At 56.7% G+C, this 21216-nt stretch overlaps 6 protein-coding genes across 6 annotated transcripts; 5 read left to right on the forward strand and 1 right to left on the reverse strand.

Annotated features, from left to right (window-relative positions):
• Positions 1–59: 59 nt before the first annotated feature.
• QBC33DRAFT_255396 (uncharacterized protein) lies at positions 60–2135 on the forward strand. The gene is made up of 3 exons (XM_060423047.1): positions 60–581; positions 665–971; positions 1044–2135. Exons 1-3 carry the CDS (start codon positions 240–242, stop codon positions 1856–1858), a joined length of 1464 nt encoding a protein of 487 aa, XP_060279025.1. The 5' UTR covers positions 60–239; the 3' UTR covers positions 1859–2135.
• Positions 2136–2412: 277 nt separating this feature from the next.
• Positions 2413–4988, forward strand: QBC33DRAFT_599685 (uncharacterized protein; the record flags this gene model as incomplete). The annotated part of the gene is made up of 7 exons (XM_060432045.1): positions 2413–2487; positions 2554–2710; positions 2770–3125; positions 3212–3562; positions 3626–3679; positions 3733–4317; positions 4347–4988. The coding sequence occupies 7 exons, from the start codon at positions 2413–2415 to the stop codon at positions 4977–4979; spliced, it is 2211 nt and encodes a 736-aa protein (XP_060279026.1). The 3' UTR covers positions 4980–4988.
• A 1030-nt stretch (positions 4989–6018) lies between these two features.
• On the forward strand, positions 6019–6897 carry QBC33DRAFT_599695 (NHL repeat-containing protein; the record flags this gene model as incomplete). The annotated part of the gene is made up of 1 exon (XM_060432046.1): positions 6019–6897. One exon carries the CDS (start codon positions 6019–6021, stop codon positions 6895–6897), a length of 879 nt encoding a protein of 292 aa, XP_060279027.1.
• Positions 6898–9916: 3019 nt separating this feature from the next.
• Positions 9917–11266, forward strand: QBC33DRAFT_614099 (pectin lyase fold/virulence factor; the record flags this gene model as incomplete). The annotated part of the gene is made up of 3 exons (XM_060432573.1): positions 9917–10018; positions 10067–10630; positions 10715–11266. 3 exons carry the CDS (start codon positions 9917–9919, stop codon positions 11264–11266), a joined length of 1218 nt encoding a protein of 405 aa, XP_060279028.1.
• A 306-nt stretch (positions 11267–11572) lies between these two features.
• On the forward strand, positions 11573–12279 carry QBC33DRAFT_255429 (mRNA stability protein mug134). The gene is made up of 3 exons (XM_060423048.1): positions 11573–11743; positions 11801–11884; positions 11984–12279. Exons 1-3 carry the CDS (start codon positions 11654–11656, stop codon positions 12236–12238), a joined length of 429 nt encoding a protein of 142 aa, XP_060279029.1. The 5' UTR covers positions 11573–11653; the 3' UTR covers positions 12239–12279.
• A 568-nt stretch (positions 12280–12847) lies between these two features.
• Positions 12848–20563, reverse strand: QBC33DRAFT_573904 (uncharacterized protein; the record flags this gene model as incomplete). The annotated part of the gene is made up of 2 exons (XM_060430722.1): positions 13994–20563; positions 12848–13934 (listed from the first exon to the last, which is right to left on the reverse strand). Exons 1-2 carry the CDS (start codon positions 20473–20475, stop codon positions 12848–12850), a joined length of 7569 nt encoding a protein of 2522 aa, XP_060279030.1. The 5' UTR covers positions 20476–20563.
• Between the last annotated feature and the right edge of the window lie 653 nt (positions 20564–21216).

Raw genomic sequence — 21216 nt, forward strand, 5'->3', positions numbered from 1 at the left:
GCGACGTGGGGCTGTTGGGTGGCGCTTCCATGACATTCGATCTTCTGCGGGGGCCTCGAGAAGAGGCATTAAATCACAGGAACGAGCCTGGTCCAATTTTCCCATCGGAATTCCCCCGACACCGTCGCCCGGCTCTGCGTAGTGAGCAACTGAACGTGTGAAGGCACGATGACCGACATCTCCAACGACTTTGGCACTTTTCTCGACCAGTTTCGTCGCCAAGATGAGCAGAACGTGGGATGGATGACTGTTCGCTGCCCTCACCATGGCAATACCTCGCAGATGGTGTGCTGATATGTTACAAAATTGCGTTGCAGACCTTCCACAAGGAGCTCCAGAGATTGGCCCAGAAGTATCGTGACGTTTGCCGCGACCTCGAGCGTGAGCGAGTAGCCGGGCGCCATACCCAGGAGAAGGCCGAGCAGTTGGACCAAGATCTCAAGACTTTGGAAGAGTCTGTGGTACGTGCTGCAAAAATAAAGGAAGGGAGAAAGGGAGATGGAAAGGCGGTCGCTAAGAGAAAGCAGCTCCGAAGCGCATTTGTGCTTGTGCTGATTGATGCTGACGCTGATGAGTACCTGGTGAGTAATTACAATGCCTCCGAGGCCTCCAGGTCCACTCCGCCTATCATTCACGAGGGCTTCGCTCACTGGCGGCTGCCTAGTTTGACGACAAGTACTATATCGGCGACCCTGCCGATGGGGGAAAGCGGGCGGCTGTTGACCTCAAGGCCGCGGTGCGACAATACTTGAAGTCGACCGACGCCAGTTTGGCTGGTCTGCCCATCATCGTCAAGGCGTTTGCCTCCGGCGAGGGCTTGGCCATTCTTTTTGCAAAGGCAGGTATTGCCACGCAGGAGAATGCTCGATACGCTGTGTCGCGTTTCACTTCTGGGTTTTCCCAGGGGGACGAACTGTTTGACTTCGTTCTCGTTGGGAAGGGGAAAGATCGAGCAGATCATAAGTTGATGGGTCAGTGCGGACGTTCTTTTCGGGATGCTGCTAGTGCCTTGGTTCCAGATCCAGATCTAACCATGAACCCAGGTGCATTCCGACTGTTCGAAGGAAATCCGTCTTGTCAGCGCATCCTTCTTGCTGGCTGCCATGACAACGGTTATGTTCGCCTGCTCGAGAAGTACATCGACAGTCCCGCCGTTGTGGCGAAAGTGACTCTGCTCAAGTCGTTTCAAACCGGCCACGAGTATGCCACGCTGCCGTATGAATCCACGACGATGGAGACTCTCTTCAGGAACCGCCCACTTGGAGAAATGCCTCGTTCCACGGCGCCAACTCACATCAGTGCTACCAGAGGTACTACTGACCAGATGAAGTCTGCGCAAGTTAATGGTGGTGGGTCAACTCGCGAGGCTCCCGGGCCCGCCACTGCGGCAGCATCAGCGCAAGCCCCAGCCAAGTCACCAACGACGTATGCCGCACAGCTGGCTGCCACTCCTTCAGGGCGGCCACTTCCATTGTTCGGAAACCTGGGGCAAGGAATGATTCTTGTGAACGCCGAGGGTCTCCGGGTTGACTGCCCTTTGCCTGCCAAACCCACGAACGCCACCAATGCGATGCACCAGAAAACAGCAGTGGGAGGAAGACGGTATTGCAACATGTACCACCTGTATGGGCGCTGTGGGGGAGGTTGCGGCTACCTTCATGAATACCTGAGCCCTGCCGAAAAGCTCGTTATCAGGCACCGACGGCGAGGGGAGATGTGCCATGAACGAGGACTGTGTCGGGATCCGAGGTGTTTCTACGGGCACCATTGCTCGTGCTCGAAGGTCTGGAAATGCTCTTTCCCAGCAAATATGCACAATGTGGATGTCTCCACGTGGGAGGAAGTGGCTACTGCTTGACGGCTGTCATGAAGTGGAAGGGGGCAAAAGGAAGGGACCTCGGTGGTGGAGCCCGTTGTCTTTCTTGGTCTTCAGGATGGCAGTATGGATGGAAACTACACAACCCATTCCCTTCTTTTGGCCTCATCAGTTTGTCTCTCGTCCTTGTGGTGTGTATTTTCTTTGGCTATGACTGTCTCACCGTCAGATGCACGGCACTTCTGGTCGTAAGCTGGCTCGGGTGAGAGACAGGTAGAATGTGAAGCATCTCTGTTCCGTGGCGTCTTCCGATACCTTCTGGGAATAATTATGCGGCGCAGGACTCTTCTCTTCCCAAAAACCAAGGCAGCCTTGGTTCCCCAATTGTGAAGTTCCCCGATAATAATCCGTATAACCTGTGGTTAGGTATCCCTTGATTCCGTGCCGGGCAGGTGTTAGCGGGCCGGAAGAGGATTTGCGGCTAGCTCAAGGCTACCTAGGTACCTACCTAGCTAGGTATAGATTTGGCATCGGAACACAGACACAAGTAATACCTATCGGACGATGACGCCGCAATCCCGAAGACTGTGAATACGATGGGCCAGACTACCGTGTCTGGTCTCGTGAGCATGTCCGAGCTTATTGCAGAGCACATCAGACCCATTCCGCCCGTCATCCATCGCCTGTTCCAGTCGGTGATTGACGCTCGAACAGCGGCCTATGCAGTCTTCCAGCAGATTACCGCCGTTGATCCCCAGAAATCGAGAAGAGTCGAGAAGAGCAATGCCTCCCATAAGTATTTCATCGATGCCCTCAGCGGTACCTTCAAGGCTATAGGTGGTGAGGCGTGGAAATCCAGACAAAAAGCCGATAGTGACGGCGCAGAGGACGACGGTTGAACAAGTTGTCTTTTCCAACCAGTTCGCCCGCCCTAAATCTCGCCACCTCAAAAGAGCACGAGGCCGATGCCGGAGATTTAAGTGACGAAGCGTCCGAAGCTGGCGGTCAATTCACAGCCGCCACTCCTCAGAGACTCAAGCAGAACAAGCCTTCCGGAAAGGGGAGGAAGCAAAAAGGGAAAGAGGAGGCCAAGGGGAAACAGCAGCGGCAACCATCCCCGGCCAACGAGTCAAGCCTGGACGATGTACCGCTGGAAAGTTACCGCATCATAAAATCCGGCGGTGGCGAGCCTGTCACCGATTACCTGATGGCCGTCTACGACCTCGTCTCAGAATGGGCCAGCCTTCGATCGTACCTCCAGTCACTCTGGTCCGAAATGGCGTATCAAGGCTTCAACAGGCCGTCGCCAGTGCCGTGTCAATTGTGGCGATTTCCATGGTCAAACGGTCAGCCTCGGAATTGTTCGTCGACTTCCCCGGCAACGACTCGTACGAGGCGGTCATGAAGACGATGACGAGGGGGGATCCGGACAAGGCCCAGGGCATGTTCTCGTTGTCCCTCTTCTCCGTCTCGCCGGGCTGGGACCAGAAAAAGATGGTCGAGGAAGTGGCCATTGAGGTCAGGGAGCAGTTCCTGATCTACGCCTATGAGGATCTCCGCGATTTCGTCGCCGATTTCCAGAAGACTCACAGCGGAAAGCCGACAAAGCGCATGCTCGCCGAGATCGCCAACTGGGACCCCAACTTCAACCTCCAAAACGCCAGCGAGAAGGAGAGGATCAAGTGGCGTCGGTCGTACACGATCAATTGGCTTTGCGACCTGGTCAACGTCTTTTTGACCATCGTCGTTTAGCGCAACACCATAAAAGGTGAGCACCATGATCTCTCGCGTGTCGATTGGTCTGTACAGGGGCCGTGGAACGTGCATCGCAGGCTCTTCGGCCTGAACGAGTTTGCCGGCACCGTCACGTCTCTGGCGATGCTGAGCGCCACCGCCAACACTTCGAAATTTTGGAGGAAATACAGCTCAACTTCATAGATTGGCTCGGGGAGAGCAAATACCAGCATGGCTTGACGACCATTCCGCCGTCCCGCTTCTCCAACCGCAACCCGAACGGCCTCTGGGAGTACTCGCCGTTTCTCTGTGGTGTCGGCCTGATGGAGGGTGTCGAGCTGGCTTACCTCGTGGGCATAATGATCTGGGACAAAATCCCTAATGCCATTCTGCTGGTCCACCTCCACAACATGTTCGTCCAGAAAGGCTACATCAAGAAGCTTGTGGGACTATACGCCTCCTTGCAGGACATCTTCAAGGACTCCTTCTTCGCCGACGGCGTGATCCCCACGGCCAATTTCGGCGAAGCCCTGCTCGCGCGGGTCGGCAAGGCTAAGTTGAGGGGCACTGAGGCCCAGCGGCGGCACGTCGCGCGATCGGTGAAGGACATGCACGGCCTCCTGTCCGTCGATCTGAACCTTTTCTTCAAGACTAAGTCGTACGCGCTCCATTTCCGAGCCGCCGACTGGGATCCCGAACGAATTTCCGAGACCGACATACCCGTGGCGTCGCTGCTGGCCCTAGTCCGCATGGCCCAGACGAAGAGGGTGACCGATCCGAAGACGGGAAGAAGAAGCTAGACGATACCGACCTGGTCCGCCGCGCAAGGGCCAGCGGAATGCCCGGAGAGCTGCTCTTGGACGTGTCGTCGGCACTCGTGACGAATCTGAAAGGCGGCCGCGATGAAATGCCCACGCCCATTCCAGACATCTTACAGGATGCCGTCCCGGAGGGCTACCGCACCCAGTGGGGTGCGGACCTCAAGAACAGACCCGGCGGAAAGTCCCAGTCCGGCGGCGATCGGGATGCTGCCGCGGTGTCGCCCCGCGACATGCTGGAGCTCTTGAAGTGGGACATATTCCGGGACGTGTGCGGCGACATGCCGGTTATGAGTCTCAACTTCATCTGGGTCACGGTGCGGTTCATGATGCTCTTCATGCAGATCGAGGAGGAGCTGGCGAAACGCGCGAACCCCTTATGGGCGCGGGCGTACGAACTGGACCCGCTGTGGTCGCGTGACAAGAGGGTTGTGCTTGCCTTCCTGGCCCTGTCCGAGCAGGATGATGAGTGTCTGCGAACGATGGCGAGGGAGTTTGAGAAACCCCGGGCGGGGTTCATGAACCACATCTATTGGGAGGACTTGGGGGATACGGCGGACAGGATGAATATGGACAATCAGCTGCCCGAGGACAAGTGTGTGGTGATGTAAGAGCCTGGGAACGGGTATGTGCTGTCTTGGACTCTGTCGTGGCTTTTGAACTCTGATTCGCCTCAGCGAGGACAACACTTGTAACGCAGACACCGCCAATATGTTACCTACTCTCTATTACCTTGAGCCGCGGTCCTCGAGAACGTTCTGATTTGGAGTCTTAAATGTGCCTTGGCCTCCTGGATGCTTCCAGGCTTCAATTCTTTGTTGACCACGAGTAAGTCTTGGCTATCTAAGAGTCAAAGTGGCCAAAGAAGAGCCTGCAAATTGCTATTTGCCCTGAAACTACAGAGTCCCTTGGCGCCCACCAGGCAATCTACAGGGTGGAACAAGCAATCAAGACTGCTATCTGTCGGCAAAATTGCTCTTGACGTCCTAGCAAAGGAAAAAGAAGGGCGACTTAGGATCGACTTGGTGATGTCATCACTGTATATCTTGGAGGGAGAGAGTGGTATGAACCGAACGCTCCTTGGTACTACTTCTGTGTAAGAGATGAAGCTAAGAGAGAGAAAGCAGTGCGGAAAGCAGTAAGTCTTTTTGCCATTGGTTGATAGGCTACATAACTAGATTTGAGATCCCAACTCCCGAGATATTCTTATGGGGGATTATATCTTCAGTACGGCGTCAACTAGCCCCGGGATGATGCGTCCATTAGCCCTAGGCCTAGAACCGGAGCTGGTAGTACGATTGGTCAGTTTTAGGCATCGCACCTATATCCCATGTGTCTTGTCCCGAGTAGAAGAGCCGCTGCCCTTGTCATTCCCAGTCTGCTATATTAGCCAAATTGCGAGTCAGGAACCAGCGAAATGGAGAAAACACTCCCGAATTCAGCCGTTCCAATAACTCTAATTGCAATTCTATGGCCATTATTAGCGCCAAGATCTGCGGGGAAGAGAATCACCATCACCCAAGTTATATTTGGGGATCAAGGTCGAATCGCCCCGTCCCTGGTGGTGGTCTGTTTTGTTTCACCAGTCCCCGAATTCCTTCCCACTCGTCGTCCAGCTCGCAGATCAATTCATCAGAGTCAGGCCCAAGGATGGTTCAACTAACATCGCTCTTGGGCGCTTTGCCCCTGGCTCTCTCCCTTCCGAGTCTCGTTTCCGCCGCTGCGGTCAAGTCCCGGCAAGCTGCCGCCGCACAGGTCGTCAACCTCGCCTCGATCGAGAATCTGGCTGTGCGCTCGAATGGCCAGATTCTGGCAACCAACATGAACAGTGCCAACTTGTATAGCGTAGACCCAGTCGCGAAGAAATCGTCCACAGCCGTTGTGGTTACCGGAGCCAGCGGGCTGAGCGGAATCGGCGAGGTCACCCCAGATGTATTCGCCGTGATCGGGGGGAAGGGCATCTACAAGGTCGACTTCACCGGAGCATCCCCAACGTCGGCGCTCATCAAGCAAATCACGGAGGCGTCGAACCTGAACGGGCTGGCGGTCCTCAACAATGATACGGTCCTGGTCGCCGACGCCGGGAAGGGCAATGTGTACCGATTCAGTGTCTCGACTGGCGAATACTCGGTCGCTCTCACCGACCCAACCATGGCCCCCTCAGGCGGTATCCCCTTTGGCATCGACGGCATCAAGTACCTCGACGGCGTCGTCTGGTACACCAACATCTTCAAGAACAGCTTCTACAAGGTCCCCGTCGACGAAACCGGAAAGGCGACTGGAGAGGTCGTTACACTCTGGACGAACTTGATGGGAGACGATCTCTGTGTCGGGCCAAATGGCAAGCTCTACGTCGCGACGAATAGTGGGAACTCGGTCGTCGAGGTCGACCCTGCGGTTGGCAAGCCCACGGCTATTGCAAAGGTCACGGGCTCGACCTCTTGCGGGTTTGGGCGTACCGAGGCGGACAAGGATGTCATCTACGTTGGTGGTGGTCAGGGCATCTTCTCGGCAACCGTCACGGTGTAACTAAGTGAGGTGATGGAATGCTGGAGATATCTTCGGGGAGTCAAAGCCCCAATTAGAGCCAAACCACGCAGGTCACAAGCTCAACCATGCGAATTGGCTCATAATTATAACGTACAGTTTGGCTCCGAATTAAATTTGAATGCGAGTTCTAGAACGTTCTGAAGTCCCTTGGTTGGCGAACTCAAGTCATAAATAATTCTCAACCCTAATTATTCAGTAGGTTAGCCCGACGACAGCTGCAACGAATGTCCGATCCATCCCCGTCCCAATTAGCAATCGGCGAGAATTGTTGTTGACTTGTTATCTGTCTGCCTTCCGTCCAAGGTATCCCACCAAGTGGCGAACTTGAAGTCCTTGGAGCTTATATATATAATTACAGCCGAGAATGTTAATGGGAATATCACATGTTGCAAGTGTGGGATGGAGATTAAGGGGGTCGGAAGGCTTATCCAAGTTACCAGCTCAGCTCACCAGTCACTACCCTCTTAATTATCAACTGGCAGGCCTTCATGTTAATTACGGTACAGAATCAGGGTTATGTTTGGATGATAATAGGCGCACTTCTCGGCGTAAAGGTTAACCTTGGGGTAGCCACGGGGAAGTAAAATATCTGAATCAAGCTTTCCGTAGCTAGAGGTAATAATTAGTGAGTCAGAGTATAAGTGCAACGGGATCACTTCGTCCAACTCCTCCACCTTTCCTCCCTGAATTCCACCCAAACTCGCACCGCACACTGGTTGTCCCTCATCACCACCATCATCATCATCGTCATCGTCATCATCTTGAACCTATCGTTTCTACGATCACATTATGCCGAGCTTCACGATCCCCATCGTCACGTGGCCCCAAAGCGGAGGTCAAGCGCCCCAACAAGCGCCGCCTCTTATTTATCGCCTACCTCTTGAACTTCTTTGCGAGATAATGGTATGCCTCGATCATTTCCACGACCTGCATTCATTTATATCCACGTCGTCAAGGGTTCTCTCGGCCTACTTTTTATCTCGGAAGCGCATCCTGTTCTCGTTGACGATGAACGAAATCCACCCAGAAACCCTCATGGAGGCAATGGCGATTGTCCGTTTCCCCTCCTTAGACGGCCTCGATCTTCCGGAACAACAGCGGGCAATCCTCAAGCACACAGAGGATTACCTCAACGGGCGTCTCCTGCCCCAGAATCTTAGGACCGGAGGATTCGAGGAAACCAAAGCGCTATCTCGCCTGAATTCTCGCCTAAGATGGTTCATGGAATATTGCATGTTCGTGGGCCGAGACTCGCCCTGGACGTTCATTTTTCCGCAGTACTCTTACGGGGATATACGCTACCCGACAGCAGTGGAACAGGCCTTCTTCCGATACGAGCTCACGGCTATGGCATTGTCGCCCTCCCTGGACGGGACCGCAAACTCCTCAACCTCGGCCGAGCGGTTGATTTTATCTCGTCTCCCCAATCATGAAACCAGATCCGTGTGGTACTATGCTACAATCTTATACAGGGCGCTCCGTGTACAGTCCGATCGTGGGTTGACACACGGGGTCAGAAATCTCTCCAAGAGTTTGCTGGGCCCTTTTCCATCCTCGCCGGTCTCCATTTCTGCCGGACTCCAGCAGTTGGATCCCATCGTGCGACCAGGTTTACAAGATGTATTCGCGGCCGGGCCCCCGGATCGCATTCCCAGCTTTGAGAAGATAGAGTCGCTACTCCTACAGCACTCTCGGTATTTCAACAATCCTGGGTCAGACAGGTCGTCGTATTCATAAACCCTGCACTGGGTAGGACAAGCAGCATGGAGGTAATAAGGCAAAATTGGCAGTTGTACCAAGCAGGAGCCGGGAATTCCACAATTAGAGTAGAGCTTTTCGTAACGAGAAAAACCCAGTCGGCCAATACATTTCACTACGTCCCAGGGAAAACACAGTGGCGTTGTTTTCTTTTCTCTTAATCGTAGGATACTAGATTTACAGCTTGATCCATTAAAACTCCAGGTGCGTATTCTAGGATGCAGGAAAAGGCATCAGGGAGACTAGGACTGAATGCAGAGCCGAACCTTGCGACAGATCTCTGACACGTCAAGATATCATCGCAGGTCCGCTGTCTATAGACAACCCAATCAGGGATCCCACTTCGAGACAGACATATCAAGCCCGATTCCTCTCGATTCTCTCCCCCTTTAACTTCTCCTCCCTCAACTGCTGTCCCTTGCCCATTGGCCAAGCAAGAGTCACACATATGCTAGATTTCGATTGGTGCGAAAATACAACACGACTGTTTCCTAATTCAGCCTAACCTTGTTCCAGAACCACAAACCCAGGAATCTCGATTTTATAGTAATACAATTGTCCCCACCTTACCACCCTCGGCACACCGTCTGTACTCGTATGCGTCGTAAGTACAGTACATACATAATAGCCAAAAATAATACTCTCCGCTTGTCAACATTGAGTCCTGTCAGCTGAATAATCTTCCCCCTTTTGGCATGTGCAGATAGGGCGAAATATCACCACCACCACATTTTGGCCTCACCAAACGTAGGGCCGTATTTATTCATCCGGTTTCGCCCCCCCCTCCCCCGCGCCCCCCCCCCCCAAATCAGCTTTTCCAAGAACTCGTCCACTCCTGTTTTTGATGGCAGGTGTAACTTAATTTTAGCTGCCAGGGTAGGCGTGAGCTGACAGAAACAGCAAACCCCGCTCTAAGCAGTGCGATATATTAGCCAAAACACCGGCAAAGTAAGAAGTCGGGCTTCCAGCGAAAGGGCTCCAGAGATATTATGTACCCTTGGCAACTATCCCGCAATATGGGAGAAATTGGAGTATTATTCCCCACTCCTTAAAATACTCCAACCCGCCCAGACGGAGTCGCATCAAAGCATGCCGGCTGAACGGGACCAGCCCTTCATGTGGGGAAACAAGGGGGATTATCAGCACCCCATATAATTAGAACTGGGAACGCTGCCTGGTATGGGCCGCCTACGTGTCGACACTACCACTAAAACGTGCAAAAGCAGCAAACGTAGACACGATGCGCCTCTTGCACGTTCTTCTTCTCATCTCGGCCTCGTACGCCTCAGCAGAAGTGGTGAAGGAAGGCTCAACATGTACTGTCACCCCCCTCGGAGGCACAGCACGGCCCCGAGATGAGGCCGGGCTCTCCGAGAGACAGGCAGCTCAGGACGACACGCCGCAGATCCTCGACGCGTTCAAGAAGTGCGGCACGGATGGCAGCATCGTCTTCACCGAGGGGACGTACAACATCCGGCAGGTGATGGACACGCAGGGGCTGAAGAACTGCGACATAAGCATCCTCGGCAAGTTCGTCTGGAGCGCCGACAACCTGAACTACTGGATCCAGAACACGTTCCCCGTCACCTATGCCGGCCTGCACACCTCGTGGCTGCTGGGCGGCACCAACATCACCATGCGCGGGTTCGGCAAGGCGCTGTTCGACGGCAACGGCCAGGTGTGGATGGACGAGAACAAGAACGGGAGCAACAGGCAGGGCCGGCCGATCAATCTGACCATCTGGAAGGCGTTCAACGTCTGGATCGACGGGATTACGTGGCGCCAGAGCCAGTTCTGGCACACTTTTGTGGCACACAGCCAGAATGTCACCATGACGAACCTGGACATGAATACCACGAGCCACTCGCAGTATTCGGCAGTGAATACGGATGGATTCGATTCGTGGAATTCCAAGGACATAGTCATACGCAACTGGACGGTTACCTGCGGCGACGTGAGTTTATTAAACCCTCCTTATTATTGCTGATACCGGCAAGACCGACATACTGATGATGAGTTCTGCCCCCCCGTCATGCAGGACTGCATTTCCGTCAAGGGAAATAGCACAAACATCGACGTGAAGAATGTGACGTGCTACGAATCAGGTTGCGCCGTTATTGGCTCTGTTGGCTCCAACGCCGGCCAAGCCGACTTTGTGGATAATGTGGTCTTTGAGGACATGGAGTGCCACCACTCGTCCAATGCCGCGTGGATCAAGACATACCCGGGAACGGGACATGTTAAAAACGTGACGTTCAGGAACTTCGTGTTGGAAGACGTCAACCAGCCCATCTACATCACGCCCTGCACCTACTCCGGCAACAACTGTGATAGCTCCCGGCTCGGCATATCTGATATCAGCTGGTACAATATTTCAGGGACCAGCCGTTATAACATTGCTGCTGGGATGTATTGTTCGAAGACAGTGCCCTGCCAGAACCTCCACTTTGAGAACATCAACATCAAACCTAAAGCTGGCGGCACGGGGAAGGTTCTCTGCTCGAACATCCAGAACCAGGCAAGCATGGGATTGACGTGCACGGGCACCTGTCCCGCAAACTGGCCGCAGCAACTGGACGGAAACCGATGAAAATGTTTGGATGGAGAACAGAGAAGTTCGGAGCATAATTAGCATGAGGGCGACAGTTACACCTCCACCGGGGAAATAAATGTTAGCGTGGCACAGGGGTTCTCTCTCTACTTATGGTTAGGGGAGTTACCATAGAAAGAAAGGCGTATCTCAACCCTTGCCGCGCTAACATTTATTGCCCCGGTGGAGGGTCTGAGTCGGTAATTGCCGTGTCCAATACTTTCCTAACAACTAGTATATGTAGGGGGGAATGCAAATGATAGGCGTTGAGGAGATTGGAACGCCACTCCCGCTTTAACGTTGCGCGTCATCGTTGCTAGTCGACTCCAACTAATAAAGCACGGGCCTTGTCTGCTTTGTGCCCAAGGGTGTGGCTCGATTGTGTTGATGGCACTTTGTAAATCCCTTTCCTTGCAACTAAACCAACAACTCGGGGCCACTTCAATGGAACCCAAGAACACCGAAAAGAAGACTGAGGTGAGATATTCATCGTCCCGGCATCTCAACCACGACGAAGCTGCTCATCGTTTCAAGCCTTCGACAAAGCCAGCCCGACGCATTTCGCGCCTCTACGGAGGCCTACCAGTGAAGGAACACTTGCTGCACCGGCAGCTGGAGGTAATTTATTATCTCTAATATCCCTGCCTGCCCGTCCATCCGTACTCCTAATTATACTCGGAACACGCACACTGATTCCGAACATGGGTTTGTTTCCAGACAAGGAAATACTTTGACTCGGGCGACTTCGCCCTCTCGGCGGCCCACAAACCGTCCGACATTGGCGCCATCATAACGGGGGCGGGACATCCACTGCGCTGCGATGTTCCGCACCCCGCCTGCCCCGTCCCGAGCTCCAGCAATGTCGAGAAGGGCGCAAACTGGGAACTAGGGGGAGGAGGCACGCCGACTCCGACTGAGACAACAAAGGAGACGCATTTACACGAGGGGACGTCTTTGGAGGACCGGAAATAGGGGAGAGGCTGAACAACACGAGCACAACGGGCAGAACGAATGTACGAATAATTTGACACCCTTTCCCCGCGCGGGTGCCTGATCGATGTGCATCGTCTCCACATGTCACATGTGCCCCATTTGCCACTTTGGGAAGCTTGAATGCCAAAAATGCTGCGCTGATTGGCTGATTCGGGCAATGACTTCTCATGACGATATCTGGGGCCGCTGAAGCTAGCCAATGCTTAAAGAGCATGGGGAAGTCGATCGGCACTAAATGTCGATCTGTATGGGGTGATGATGCCCAGGCTCCGTTGGAACAAAACAATGACGGCATGATGGTACAATATTGGCCTCCTCAATATCCCCATCCAAGCCATCGTCCGCCAGTTTGCCACCTACTTCTGAGAATGAATGGGGATAGCCGTAATCTGAGATCCTTTTGGATATTAGTTCGCATCCAACTCCAGCTGTATGGATGGTTCAGGACTGCTCAAGTGCAGATGAGGCGGAGTGCCAATAGAGCAGTATCAGCGTCGCGGTAAACACCTAATTATATTATCGACCCTAAAAGGAGAACACGCATCTACGTAGCTATCGAGAAACAATACATCTCCGTACTTGATCCATCTACTTCCCGATTCCATTCTTCAGCCCATTCCCGGACCCATTCCGGACCCCATTCCCGGACCCATTCCGGACCCCATTCCCGACCCCATTCCCAACCACCACCGTAGCATCCCCCCCCGCAAACCGTGGCAGCGCGAGACACACCTTGGCCGCCACCTCACCCGCAATCTGGCCAATCGACGCGCCGCCCAGGATCCTCAGCACAGGGACATCGACGCCCACCTCCCTGACAAACCACGTGCGCAGGTCCACGGCAATGAGCGAGTCGACCCCGAGCTCCGCCGGCGCCACGTCCCTGGCCACGACAGCCTCCTCGGGCAGTTGGAGCTTGCTCCGCAGCTTAGCCACGAACCCGGCGGCGACGATCTCTGCGACGGCGTCGGCGGTCGCCGCCGACGCCAGCTGCTCCTTGACGGGGACGCGCGCCGCCGCCGCCGTCTTGCCCGGCGCCCCCGAGGCGTTGTCGGCGTGGTGGTCGACAAAGTGCCAGGTCTTGGGGTTGCGGTACCAGATGACATCCGGCTTCGCGGCGGGCGACGCGGTGCGGAACCCGGCGATGATGTCCGGGTTGCGGCGGCTGCGGGCATGCCCAGCAGTCCCGGGGCGGCCGGCGAGGATGCCCTCGGCAAAGAGGTCGTGCAGGTCGTGCTCCGACATGTGGTAGCAGCCGATGGCGTCGTCGAGGTGGCGCAGCAGCCAGTCGTCTGCGTTGGACACGTAGCCGACGCCGAGGATCTGGCCCGGGTTGACGATGCTGCCGGCCAGGTTGCGGTCGCGGCGCCAGCGGATGATGCCCGACATGAAGGTGTTGGCGGCGGCGTAGGAGGACTGCGATCGGTTGCCTAGCGGGCCCGAGATGGAGCCCATCAGGATGAAGAAGTCGAGGTCCTTGTCGGCGTAGAGCTCGTTTAGGAGGATGCTGCCCTCGACCTTGGGCCTGGTTGTCCTCTGCCAGTCTTCGAGGGTCATTTTGGAGAAGAGCTGGTCTGCTAGGATCATGGCGCCGTTGACGACGCCGCCAATGGGAGGGAGTTCCTTGCGGATGATGCGGTCGACCTTGAGGACCGACTCTGGATCGGTGACGTCCCTGATGGTGTTAGCTTATCATCGTCACTACTTATGATTTGGGGCGGGGAGACTGCTCACATGGGCATCGCGGTAACTTGGCCGCCCAGTCTTGCCATCTCCTCGATCCACCACCCCTCCACCTTGGGTTTCCGGCTGGTGAGAACGACGTGGCGGGCCCCTCTCCCAATCATCCACTGACACACCGACCGCCCGAGATCCCCGGTCATTCCGACGAGCAAGTATGTCTTATTGGGGGACAAGCTGACGAGGTTGCTTGCCGGTTGGACCGGGACTCTGACCTTCTGTGTTCCGGTCCAGTCGACAATTCTCAGTCCATGACTCCCGACCAGCGCCTGCACGTCAACAATATTTGCTGCCGTCAGACCCCCTGTGCTCGACCCAAGTGCCTGACGACGCGCACCCTCCAGGGACGCCGTGGTCCGGGTGACGCCGCAAGATGCGTGAACGGCAGAAGTGTGGCAATGGAGACTCTGAAGGCTCTCCCGGCGGACGTGTGGCGGAAGAAGCGCATCTAGGCGATTCCAAACACCACCGCATGACTTGGATGAGCCGGTGTCAAATCGCACGGCGACAGACACGTTGGTCACCGGCAGCAGATCGGCAAGCGCACGAGCGGAGCTCATCTCGTGGATGAATATCGTATTCGTGCTCTTCTGCAATGCTGGCTGAGACTTGCTTGTTGTGAACAGCGGCTTGATGCCGGCCGCCGAGGCAAAGGCCGATATGGCCGACCGAAGGGTGTGGTCGGCCTCATGGACGAGGATGGCGGTCTTCGGACTCGCCATGTTGACCAGATTTGCGGCGAGCAGCGCAGACGCCGTCCCGTACAGGTACGCAGCCTCATTCTCTCCAGTGACCTGCTCAGGCACTGGCCAACACCAGACTGGGGGCGTTGAGATAACGGACTCTTGGCTCTCACACAGGGCAAGGAAACGACCCTGCGTCTTTCCCTGGCCGACTCCGATGACGAGGTATAGCAATCCGGCTCCGTCAAATCTAAACGGGACCGAGGTAGAGTATCTGACCCGGATAGAAACCCCAGCCGGGGTAGATTCCCAAGGTGCTTGTCTAGCAGCTCTGACCAGCTCCCCGGACTCCGATATCGCGATGCTCGACTCCCGCAGATCGACCTCCTCCTCAATAGACCGCCTGCCGGACATGTACCGCATATTCATGGAGGGGTCGTTCTTAATGCGAGAAATCCACAACCTCCCGCCCTCGAGGCGCAGCTCCGGCTCGGTGGTCCAGACACGAGAGGGTAGGTCGTAGTCATTGTCCGAATCGGCGGCGGCCTCCATGCGCAGCAGCTGTGCAGCGACGAAGTGGGCGTCGACGGCGTCGGGATCGACATCGACGAGATTCAGGTGCTGGTATCGCGAGTGCGGGTTCTCGTAGCCGGCACACGCAAGCAAGCCTTTGCTCATGCCGTCGTAGGGGTTGTCGCTCTCCGGGCCGGTGGTGACCCAGAGGAGGTTCTGGCTGGTCTCGAGGAGAGCCTTGAGTGCGTTGAATTGCGCCTCATTGATGTCCTTGAAGCAGGGCCCGTCCAGGTCGGTCAGATTGAGAACCGTCGACACCGGGGCCAAGTCGAGAAGCTCCCGTGACTCGAGGGTTGGTGATTTGATGATTCGTTCAAAAAATTGCGACAAGATCGCCTCCAACTTGGTCACGAGTATCGAAGTCCACGGCGTCGCCCCTCCGACGATGTACAAGTTTCCACGGTGAGACACCGCCCGGCCTGGCGTGAACGGATCTCGAAGTAACTCCACCCCGTCATCCACAGCCTGCGACAAGACAACAGAAAACGGGCGCAATCCTTTGTCGTGGTCCGGAGTGATAGTGTCCACCCCGGAGAACCCTGCAGTCTTCAGCATCTTGTCCCAGGTATCACCGGTGACCATGGGTCCCCAGACGCGGCCCTCTGCCTCGCCGAGCCACCAGCTCTCAAAGCCGGAGAAGATGAAGGAGCCGAGGAGGACGTCGATGTTTGTCCCCTCCAGGAGAAGCAAGGAACCACCGGGCTTCAGCAGCGATCGGGTGCGGACCAAGGTCTCCTGCAACGATCTCGTAGCGTGCAGAACATTGGCCGCCACGATGAGGTCGTACGAGTGCTCGTCGAATCCCTGGTCCACGGGGTTCTTCTCGATGTCGAGAACCTTGTATATGAACCGGTCAGAGTGGTCTTCGAAGAGCTGCTGGGCGTCGTCGAAGAAGCCCGGGGAGATATCGGTAAACGTGTACGAGTAGTAAGCCCGGCCAATGCGGTCCAGGATCGCCCCCGTGGCGGACCCGGTTCCGGCGCCGATCTCTAGGATCTTCATGCGGGGGTAGCGGAAGGCGAGCTGGTCTGCCACGGCCGCCATCTGGCCGACGATGGTCGTGTCGGTGAACTCCTTGTACAGCCGGTTCAGGATGTTGCGTTCCCTCAGCACCTCCAATATCGTCGTTCCGCCCCGGAGGAAGGGCACCATGCTCTCCCCAATGCCACGCACAGCTTCCATGTCGACTGTGGAAACGTCCAACTTGCCCACAACCTCGGCAATGGTACTATCCAGCCAACCGGGTTTGCACGTAGGGTGTCTCCCTGCCCGCGTCATGCCAAGTACATGATCGAACCAGCTCACGATTCGCTTGCCGTGCCAGTCGAGCACCGCGACATCATCCTCCGTAAGTGTCTCCCTGATCTGCTTCATGTACAAGAGCACAACCTTCTCTTTCAACTTGGCCGCCGCGCACAACTCGGGAGACGGCTCCGAATAGTGGAGGGAAGCATCAGGATGGAGCGGGCCCCAGGCCGTCTCGGAGAACAGCAGGCGGTCATCGGCAGCCGTCGGGGTTGACAGGGGAGATACCTTGACGCCTTCCATCTGCAGCACGCAGTTGCCGTCGAGGTCGAAGAGCGCCGCATCGCCCGCGATAGCACCGGGGCCGTAGTCGGTCAGCCTCGCGTCGAAGGCGATCTCCTCGCCCATCCCGGCCCTGCCGCCGAAAAGGGGGTTGACAGTGATCCTGGCGATCATGGTCGGGACGCAGAGGGTATACAGCCTGCCGTCGTGAGGTGCGCCGATGGCGCCGAGGATAGTCTGGAGGAGGGTGTCCATCGTGGCCGGGTGCATCACCAGTGACGACGCCGTGTCCTGCAGCGATGCATTCATCATCCGGCCGCTCGCCACGTCTTTCTTCCTGCCGATGGCGGTTATCCCGCGGAACAGGCCCGTGTATCCGTAGCCAATGTCGCTGAGATACGAATAGAAATTGTCGACACCGATGGAGTTGAGACCCTGTGGCAAAGAACCCCGTCCCGGAAGCAGAGATGGTTCCTGGTCTCCGAAGGTGATGTCCATCTTACCGTACGCACAACGGCGCAGCGTCGCGCCGAACGCGGCGTGGCACGAAAACGAGGCGGACATTCTTGACTCCTCTGCTTGGATGTCGACTCCTTCGAGCTTGAACAGGGTCTCGATGCCGAATGAATTCTCGTCAAAGGATATGGCGTGGGCGACGTGGAAGTCGCAGATCTCGATGAGGCGGATAAGTTTGCCTCCGGAGATGACAGAAGCCGCCTCCAGGGCCATGGCAACGTAGCCGGTGGCGGGGAAGACGGTCTGCGACTCGATCTGGTGCCCGTCAAGCCACTCAATCTCTTCCCGTCGCAGGTAATTTCGCCAGCGCCACTCACCATCCGCAGCCTCCGCACTCTGGGTTCCGAGGAGTTGGTTGGGGATTGTTTTCCGATGGGCCATCGCTTTGGAGAGCCGAGACTCGGCCGAGTAGGCCTGGGTGTGATTAAACGGATATGTCGGCATGCTTTTCAGAGGGCTGGTGTCCCTCGGGGTGCAGAAAAGTCTCGTGTACGACGCCAGCTTGCAGGATTCGGGGCCCATGTAAGTCCAGAGAGATCCAAGGGCGGCGGCAAAGGTATCAAGACCACCAATCCCACGCCTGAGGAGCCCCAGATATGGCACATCGGTTCTGGCGCCCGGGATTTCGGAAATTGTCTGCATTACGGGACCTTTCAAAGTCGGATGTGGCCCGACCTCAATCATAATGTCGAACGAGGCGCTTGTGATCGCTGCCGTCACCGACTGAGAGAAGAGAACAGACTTGAGCATGTTGTCGTTCCAGTACACATCTCTGAGGGGCGCCGTGCAGGAATCACCCATCACCTGTCCGGGATAGACGCTGGAGAACCACGTCGCCGACGGCCGGTCTCCCGACTGGATCCCGACCTCCTTCAGTGCAGCGATGTAGGCATTGGAGCACGGAACCATGTGATGCGAATGATACGCCGTGTCGACCTTGAGGAGCCGTGCAAACTTGCCCTGCCCGCTCAGAACCTCCGCCACCTCAGTGATCCCATCAGCATCACCCGACAGCGTCACACTCAGCGGGGAGTTAACAGCCGCGACAGCAACACGGCCGCGGAACCTATCTTCCCCGCACAGCCCGGTCGCCTCAACCTCCGACAAACCAGCCGCCAGCATAGCGCCGGGGCTAGAGTTCGCGCCCGCAAGCTTAGCGAACATGCCCCGAAGGTGGGCGATGCGGATGGCATCCGCGGCGGAGACGAGGCCCGCCGCATACGCGGCCGCGATCTCGCCGGACGAGTGGCCCACAACGGCATCGAAGGTGACGCCCACGGTTTCCAGGAGCCGGACGAGGACGATCTGCACGGCTGTGCACAGAGGCTGCGAGACGGCCGCCTGGCCGAGCCGCGAGTCCTCGGGCGGCGCGGCGAGCTCCTGCATGAGGGAGTATGGCGGGCGGTACTGCGGTGGAAGCTCGTCGAGCGAGCGCTGCAGCTCGTCGATCCATGCTCTTGCCGCCGGGGACGCGGAGATGAGGTCGCGGCCCATGCGCGGCCACTGCGCGCCCTGGCCGGTGAAGATGCCCAGCTTCCGGGCGGCACCGCCGCCGGGCCGGCGGACCATGGCCGAGGAGTTCCCGCTGCCGCGGCGCTCGAGCTCGAGGGTGAGGGCTGCCTTGAGGCCGTCGACGGATGACGCGGTGAGGACGACCTTGTGCGCCAGGTCGTCGCGTCGCGTGCAGAGGGACTCGGAGAGACTGATGTGGTCACTCGGGGCCTCGGAGTCGAGATATTTGCTGTAGGAGTCGAGAACGGCGCCGAGGGTCCGGTCGGAGGAGGCCGAGAAGACGAAAGGGAGGGGAATCGGTACTGTCGGAACTGCCCGAGTCCCGTTCAGGTACACCGGAGGAGGCTCGTAGTTCTCCAGGATGACATGGGCGTTCGTGCCGCCAAAGCCGAAGGAATTGACCGATGCCCTCCGTGGGACACCGGGAGGGAGATGCGGCCAGGGCTGGACGGTGGTGGGAATTCGCAGGTGGGAATAGAAAGGCTCAACCTTGGGGCTGAGGGTGTTGAAGTGGAGGTTTGGCACAATGATTCCATGCTGGATACACAGGGAGGCCTTGAGGAGCCCCGCGAGTCCCGCCGTCCCTTCGGTATGGCCGATGACGGTCTTGACAGAGCCAACTAGGAGCTCCCTAGTGTCGTCTCCGCCCTCGCCGGGGAAGAATGCCTCGGCAATGGCCCCGGCCTCCTGCGGGTCACCCGCCTGCGTGCCCGTCCCGTGAGCCTCAAAGTACTGGCAGCGATCCTCGGCGCGGTCCAGCCGCAGGCCAGCCTTGGAATAAGTGGATCGAATCAGCTGGGCCTGCGCCACGCTGGAGGGCATGGTGATGCCCATCGTACGGCCGTCTTGATTGACGTTGGTCTCTCGGATGACGCACTCGATGACATCGCCGTCGGCAATAGCGTCCGATAGCCTCTTGAGAACAACCGACGCCACGCCCTCTCCCCGAGCGTAGCCGTCGGCACTCGCGTCCCACATGCGACTGCGGCCTGTCGGCGAGAGCATGTTGAGCCGGGAGGCAGACATGTAGAAGATCGGGGAGAGGATCAGATTCGTGCCGCAGGCCACTGCTACGCTGCAGCTTCCTTCGCGAATGGCCCGAACAGCCAGGTGCACGGCAACTAGGCTGGAAGAGCAGGCAGTGTCGATGGTCATTGAGGGGCCGTGCCAGTCGAAGAAGTATGAGATTCGGTTGGAGACGTTGTTGCGGGCAATCCCAGTGGAGGCGTATTGTGGCAGCTGGTCGGTGTCCCGGGCAAGGATCTGGGCATAATCGTCACACATGACGCCGCAGAACACGCCGGTTGATGATCCCTGAAGGGTCGTGGGCCTCATCCCGGCTCTCTCGACGGCTTCATAGACGGTCTCCAGGAGGATGCGTTGTTGGGGGTCTATGCCCTCTGCCTCGCGAGCGGAGATGTTGAAGAAGGGGGCATCAAAACGGTGGATATCGTCGTCCAGGAAGTAAGACTCTTGGACATTTGTGGTGCCGTGATGTCCGCTGTCGGTGTGGTAGAAGGCGTCAATGTTGAAGCGATCAGAGGGTACCTTGGAGCCGACGTGCCGCGGATCCTTGAGGAGGGACCAGAGGCCGGACGGAGATGACACTCCTCCAGGGAACCTGCAACCACTACCCACGATGGCGATCGGCTCTGCAGTCGCCATTTTTTGGTCTGATTGTTTACCCTGTCGTATACTTGGGTTCGAACGTGTGCAAGTGAATTGGAGAGTAGAGTAACGAATTCAGGGCAAGAGCAAAAATCAGGAGACAGATTGTTGGACTGGATATGAGGGACATAGGCAATATATGATCCTTTTCTCTGAATGGTCCGGGCATGTTACCTCCAAGGTTGCGAGACCCTACGCACAGTATGCGCTTGCCCTGGAAATGTGAGGCCCTGGCCCTGGCCCTGGCTGGGATCAAACCCAGCATGCCAAGCCAGTGGCGCTAGATGCTGGAGCAAGCTAAAACCACACAAAAGCGACATGTTGGTGATGATCGCGGGCCAGAGTTGAGTCCAGCTCCGATCCAGGGTTTGTGGTGGTGGTTGATCAGTGCCGAAACCAAGCGAAGGCGGTGTGGCGTATGACCCTGTTTGGACTCTCGTGAACCTGCCGGGCCGAAGAGCCAGGCCAGCAGGCCGCAAGCTTTGGGGCGGGAAGCTTGCTGATCGAACATCAGGCGTTGGATGGTCCAGCCTCTGATATTCCACCCGGAAGATCAGCATCTCGGAGAGGCCTCAAGTAGCCACTCATAACCCAAGCTGGTGACGTCGTTTGGAACCTGGTCATGAGCTAGACCGGTAGATCTAGCCCAGGGTTGGGTAGATAACCGCCGGTAAGGATAGCCTTCAGACACTAAGACGGGACGGACCTACACGTCCCAGCCAGCCACGGGACAAGGAC

The sequence above is a fragment of the Phialemonium atrogriseum genome, assembly GCF_030411735.1.
Source record: "Phialemonium atrogriseum strain 8032-3 unplaced genomic scaffold QBC33scaffold_37, whole genome shotgun sequence".
In the NCBI taxonomy this organism is placed as follows: Eukaryota; Fungi; Ascomycota; class Sordariomycetes; order Cephalothecales; family Cephalothecaceae; genus Phialemonium; species Phialemonium atrogriseum.

Bases quoted from the DNA above. Each gene is read 5' to 3' on its own strand.
- QBC33DRAFT_255396 (XM_060423047.1), top strand. From the start codon at position 240: ATGGATGACTGTTCGCTGCCCTCACCATGGCAATACCTCGCAGATGGT. The intron at 582-664 runs GTGAGTAATTAC...GCGGCTGCCTAG, and splicing joins CTGACGCTGATGAGTACCTG to TTTGACGACAAGTACTATAT. The intron at 972-1,043 runs GTCAGTGCGGAC...CCATGAACCCAG, and splicing joins AGCAGATCATAAGTTGATGG to GTGCATTCCGACTGTTCGAA.
- QBC33DRAFT_255429 (XM_060423048.1), top strand. From the start codon at position 11,654: ATGGCACTTTGTAAATCCCTTTCCTTGCAACTAAACCAACAACTCGGG. The intron at 11,744-11,800 runs GTGAGATATTCA...CATCGTTTCAAG, and splicing joins ACACCGAAAAGAAGACTGAG to CCTTCGACAAAGCCAGCCCG. The intron at 11,885-11,983 runs GTAATTTATTAT...GTTTGTTTCCAG, and splicing joins TGCTGCACCGGCAGCTGGAG to ACAAGGAAATACTTTGACTC.